Genomic DNA, 6,034 nt, shown 5'->3' with positions numbered 1-6,034 from the left:
TCTCAACACCTGAGGCAGCTTACAAACACAAAGAGAGGACTGCCAGCGGCCGCCGTGCGAAAAGCCGTCGTCTCCTACGTACTGCCGATCGCGCTCTTCGGCGCCGAAACATGGTACGCAGGTATCACGAAGCCGGCTTCGAGACGCCAAGCGGAGACAGACACGAGTCCGCCTTTCCAAGGAAGACCCGTCAACACAGGCCAGAAGGGGCTCGTGCAGAAGATCGACAGCGTCATTACAGCGGCAGCAAGGATCGTTCTACCTGTCTGGAGGACAACGCCAACCAGTAGCCTCCTCCGAGACGCCGGCTTACCGTCAGCCAAAGTCGCCTTAGAAGGCGTCCGTTTACGGGCCGCAGTCCGACTACAGAGGATTGATCGCCGACACCCGCTAGTCGCGCGGCTCTCCCAGCAGGGACAGCAACAGACGAGACTACAACGGACGGCTGAACTTCTGCCAAGATGCGGAAGACCAACGTTCCTCCAATCACAGTACCTGCCAAGCTCACAGGATCAGATAGTAGTTCAATGCAAAGAAGAGGCTGCGAAAGCTTTCGAGCGCTGGCTAAAGACAGTACCGGAAAGCCATATGATCGTCTTCTCGGACGGCTCCAGGGCGACGAACGGAGCCGTGGGGTACGGCTTCGTCATCTACCGAGACTCCAAACGCATAGCGCAAGGGTGCGGCCGACTCGGACTAGCAGAAGTGTTCGACGCCGAGGTCGAAGGGGCGCGAACCGGCCTCAGAAGGGCTCTGCTCACCAATCGCGGTCATCCAATCCACATATGTATCGACAACACCAGCGTTATACAAGGCATCCGCGGCAAGGCGCCGGACTCGTCACAAGACGCGTTCCTCGAAATCCAAGAAGCGGCCAGGATATTTGATATACGGACGCACTGGTCCCCGGGACACCAGGGCATCGAAGGAAACGAGGCCGCGGACCGGCTGGCCAAAGAAGGAACGACACTGCCGGCGCGGATGGGTCAAATGGCAACACTAGCGGGCATCAAGCGGCTTGCAAGGGAAAAATTACAAAGCCAGCACAGGAGATGGTGGTATAAAGAGCGAAGGCCGCGGTACGCGGACTTGGGGCTTGAGGCAGCTCTGTCCAGCCCTCCTGAACTGGCCTTGCCGCGGGCTACGTTACATCACCTGCTGGCGGCACGATCGGGTCACGGGGACTTCGAGCAATATCACCGACGTTTCAACCACGACGACGCTCTAATGATGTGCTCTTGTGGAGAGGCGAAAGACGTGGACCACCTGGTCTACTGTCGACTAACGCTGGCGAGGAGGCAACGGTGGCCGACCCTCCACTCTCGCAGTATGCCCGAGCCCATAGGTCCTATGGGATCTCTCGAGGCCTACTTCAAGAGATTAATCACCGACCCACGAGGCTTCGAGGCCTTTCTCCGCGTGACGGACTTCTTCCAGAAGATCTGTCTGCGGTAGCAGCATCCACACCTAGGTAGATGTGAGTGCGGACTACAAAGAACCTCCCGATTCCAAGGGACGATTTGGGAAAGAATGAAACTGGGGCACCAGCGGGAACCGGGGACAGACAGAACGCGTAGTGGCCACAAGGCATGATTTGGAGGACGATGTAAAGAGACGACGTACTGTAGAGTAGGTAGCCTTGGCTCACGGCCCTCCACGCCATATACCCTTCGGGAGGTCTGCGGTAAGGGCTCTAGCCCGGCCGCCACGGCGTTAAATACAACAACAACAACAACAACAAAAAGAGTCCTGCTTTCGTGCCGAGGCACTTTCAGGTCTATAATGCCTTGACTTCACTGCAACTTTATCATCTAAGGTAATGCCACCAAACGCTCATGAGTCCTCCAGCAGGTTGCATTTCCGAATCTAATGCCTCATGCCTCGGCAGGTTGGTCAATGAAACGAGTCATTGTGGTGGGGTACTTGAATTGGCAATCCGCTGAATGCATCAGGAAGAGTCTTAGGGCAGTGGCTCTGAGCTCAGAGGACGGCATCAAGTCACCTTAAGGGAATTCCGAGAGTTGAATGATCCCCTGTTCTGAAGTTTGTGAACTTCACTCAAGATTCATGGCTGGAATACCTCCCATGGGCCCATAACAATTGATATTTTGGGGTGAGCCACTCAGCCAAACGCAAAATCTTTCGATGAATTGGTCGCGGTGCAAACGACCCCATGACGAATGGTAGCTGAAGATGTCATACCGGGCAGACGAAACTTCCACCCCGTGCCCATTTTGCCTCCTCGGTGTCCCGCTTCTCCTGTAAAATCATTGATCGACTTAGCTAGAAAGGGCCAAAGAGGTGAGAGGCTCCATCTTGGTTCCTTGAATATGGAGCTTTGATCTTGCGTGAAACTTGGCTAGAAAACAATGCTCATCGACCTCCCAAACTAAGTAAAACGTGCTAGTTGAATTCCATACCTTATTGAATGACAAGCTTTCGATCTTCTAATTGAAAATCATGGAACCTTAGAATGATCGACCGGTGTTGTCGGAAGTTAGGCAAGTGGAGCTGCCATCCCACAAGTATTGGGAAAAGGCGGATGCGATTGGACGGGTAGTTCGGATGATGGCAACTAGATCGTGGATAGCAATTAATCAACTGAAATCCTAGGTAAGAAACTAAATCTCTGTGCTCCAGAGCACGGAGGCCTCTACAAATCAAACAAAACCAGACTGAATGAAAGACACTACAATATGTAGACTTTTTGAGCTCAAGCTCAAACTTAATGCGAGTGTCCTGTGTGCATAGCGGGCTTGCAAAGCTACATGTATCATTGCCATACGCCCACTTGAGTAAAAATATCCCAAGGAATGTTGGAACGACAACTAAGCCCAGCCTGACGCAGCCAGGTTTCGTTGCATCCAACATTGAAGCCTACTTGACTAAACTGTCATTAATTATTTCAAATTCGTGATAGCGTCTTCGTTTCACACAATGTTAGAACTGGGAGTTTAGTATCCATAAGGACCCATTGTGTGGCAAATTCCGTTGGCACACTTGAGTAAGGTGACTGAGGGGGCAATGCGACGGATTAATCCATGCTACGCTCCTCTTTTTGAGTCCAGACTTCCAGGGTGACAGCACTCAAAAACGTTTTGTGCGGAGAAAACAGGTCAGGAGGTGACCATGCCAGCTGGCACTCAATAGAGTGGTAGGCAACCCTGACTAGCTGAAACGGCCTAAGTAGGAGTAAGCAATGCGTGGTTCGTCCTGTCATTGGCCTTTCACGTTCATCTTGTCATTGCCTACGTCCGAAGTCAACACACGAGCCGCACTACATGATCTAAACAGGTAATTCCAACGACCATGTTGTATACATGTATTCGCAAACGGCGCCTGATTAGGTTTCTGGCAGGTTCCGAGCCGCACACGATAGAACGAATGACAGACCTGAGTCTGCATGACGGACCGCATCTTCGGGAGAAACATGGCGGATCCTCGCGGGACTCGCCGCAGTGCCAATGTGTTTGATCCCAAGACATTGGTACCTTCCCCGACATATGGTAACATGCCTAGGCAGTCTTTGATCATCCTGAACCGTTCGAGACCTCAGTAGAATGAACTCCGCACCTTGTCATCCTTCAATACCAACAAAACCGCCGAGGCGTCTTTCCTCGAGAGCCGAGGAATCTGAGAGCCGAGGAACAACAAGAAATGAGGAGAAAATCTCGTTGAATATTCCTCTTTAGGCGTAGATGATATGAGGCTGTGGATATCATCACCTTGTATAAGAAGTCTTGGGAAGCTCACCACAAAGCCATGATATCTTTTCACCCACTCAGGCACTTCAGCAGCTAACCGCAACCGCTTCCATTCTCTTCAGTTCCTTGCCATCTTGTCCGCGACAAGTAACTTCACATTCATTCTCTTTACAAGTCCAAGCAATTTGAAACGCAACTATCTCACCATGAAGTTCCTCAGCACTCTCGTTCTGGCCTCCACCGCCTTTGCCTACCCCACGATCCCGCAGGAAGAAGCTAAGCGACAGCTGGGCGGCACCGTCGGTAGCACGGCCAACGAGTTCAAGACTGGCGGATGCAACGACATCATCTTCGTTTGGGCGCGCGGCTCCACGGAGATCGGCAACATGGTGGGTTTGCTTGAGTTCCTTCATCCCAACTGTCGACTGTTGGTGACTTGAATGCTAAAACTTTCTTTTCTTTGAACAGGGCACCGTTGTGGGACCCCCTGTTGCCAACAACCTGAAGGCCGCATTCCCGGGTAAGGTTGCCGTCCAGGGCGTTGATTACGCCGCTGGTCTGGACACCAACTTCCTCCCCGGTGGTGCCGACCCTGTTGGCATCAACCAGATGAAGAGCATTCTTAGCGATATCAACAGCAAGTGCCCTACCGCCATCGTCGTCACTGGAGGTTACTCGTAAGTTTCACAGCTTCGCGTCTCACTTACTTGCCCGGCTCGAGATGCTGATCGCTTCAAAAACAGCCAAGGTGCGGCCGTCAACCACCGCGCCATCGAGAACGCCCCCGATGCGCAGAAGAACCAGATCGCCGGAGTGGTCACCTTCGGAGACACCCAGTTCCGCGCCGACAACGGCCAGATCCCCAACTTCCCCAAGGACAAGATCAAGATCATCTGCGCCGCCAACCCGCGCGACACTGTCTGCGACGGAAACTTGAGCGCCGCCGTCCTGGCACCTCACCTGTCGTACGGCGCCAACGCCAAGGAGGGAGCTGACTTCCTCATTGCGCAGATCAAGAAGGTTCAGGCTTAAGTTTGTCTTGCACCATCTGCCATACTGAGGTTCACAGGTGGGATTGTCACCTCATTGAGAACGGTATCCCGCAATCAGATCCACTGAGTGGGCTGATGAGAGTGGTTCCGCACATATCATGAAAAAATTGGCTGGGTCCCCTTTCTGTTTTGCTTGCGACATGAGGCTTCCGGAGGCTTCTGTTCTTTTGTTTCTATCCTGTCTGGCTTTGGCCAAGACACGCGGTTGTTAGTCCTGCTTGAGTGCTGCATCTTTTCTTTCCAAATACACCACCGTTACCCGCCAATCTTACTTTTCAAGACCAGTGACCTGATGTACATGAATTTTCTGCCCACATGAGGCCCGAGTAAGACATATACCATAAGAACGGGACCTCAGTGCGGCGGTGCAGACAGACAAGACCACGCCACGTGAAGGTCACATCCGTGCTTGTTGCTTTGGCCTCGTCCAATGGAGTATCTTTACCCTAAGGGCGCACAGAGGCTCGGGCCGCGCTATCAGTTCAGACGGATAATTTATATGAACATGTCAGTGTGTCGCTGCGTTTCTTTTTGCCCGCAAGCTGTTTCACACTGAGCCTCCCTTTGCCGAAATTCCGTTCCGTATCATGAACAATGACATTGGGTTGCTCTGTCACTTGGGAAGGATTCCGCAATCCATCGAGTTTAACAGCTGTCAACCGTTCGATTTGAGTTGCACAACGGGAAAATGCGAGTAATAACATGCAGCACCGTTCCAAGCCGTTGAACGTCAACATATCCTGCGGCGAACCAGCTTGCTTCTGTGCCCCCACCGCGATGTTTTCGGGGAATTATCTGTGGGGGCTGAAATGGGGCCAAGACTGAAAGGAAACTCGTGTGTCTAAGTCAACCAGTTGGAGTGCGCTGTCTGGTATAGATGAGAGGCCGTGTTCTTACCATTTCGAGTAACTCCCGCGAAGGAATTTGTTGCTGTGAGTCCCACTGTTCCACAACCCCGCCTGGGGTGCATGCAGACTGCGTCACATTGGTGTGTATCCACCATTGGCCAGAATCGGCCATCTTATGAGATGCGATTGGAGAACGACCCTGGAGAAGCCAGATCCCTGTCCAGTTGAGAACATCGCGATCCCCTCGTAGTCAGAGTGCCGAGGCAGACGAAGCCATAACTCAGGGGGCCTGGCCAAATGTCCATTTCTTGACGTCGACCTACACAGACTTGCATTTTCTCCTCACATATTTTTGATGAGCACACCATCACACACGGTAGTAAGCCAAGGATGAGAACTTCATTTGCATGAATTGACGGTGCATCTCATC

The 6,034-nt window shown here is 52.4% G+C and overlaps 2 protein-coding genes across 2 annotated transcripts; both read left to right on the top strand.

The window, feature by feature from the left end:
- Positions 1–1,809: 1,809 nt before the first annotated feature.
- On the top strand, positions 1,810–2,400 carry BDZ83DRAFT_637860 (uncharacterized protein). The gene has a single exon (XM_060509332.1). The coding sequence runs from the start codon at positions 2,181–2,183 to the stop codon at positions 2,340–2,342; it is 162 nt and encodes a 53-aa protein (XP_060359662.1). The 5' UTR covers positions 1,810–2,180; the 3' UTR covers positions 2,343–2,400.
- A 1,165-nt stretch (positions 2,401–3,565) lies between these two features.
- Positions 3,566–4,911, top strand: BDZ83DRAFT_709718 (cutinase-domain-containing protein). Its single transcript, XM_060511575.1, has 3 exons — positions 3,566–4,093; positions 4,173–4,381; positions 4,448–4,911. Exons 1-3 carry the CDS (start codon positions 3,911–3,913, stop codon positions 4,734–4,736), a joined length of 681 nt encoding a protein of 226 aa, XP_060359661.1. The 5' UTR covers positions 3,566–3,910; the 3' UTR covers positions 4,737–4,911.
- Positions 4,912–6,034: the final 1,123 nt, after the last annotated feature.

The sequence above is a fragment of the Colletotrichum acutatum genome, assembly GCF_030867785.1.
Source record: "Colletotrichum acutatum strain CBS 112980 chromosome Unknown BDZ83scaffold_140, whole genome shotgun sequence".
NCBI lineage: Eukaryota > Fungi > Ascomycota > Sordariomycetes > Glomerellales > Glomerellaceae > Colletotrichum > Colletotrichum acutatum.
This window is presented reverse-complemented; position numbering and strand designations above follow the sequence as displayed.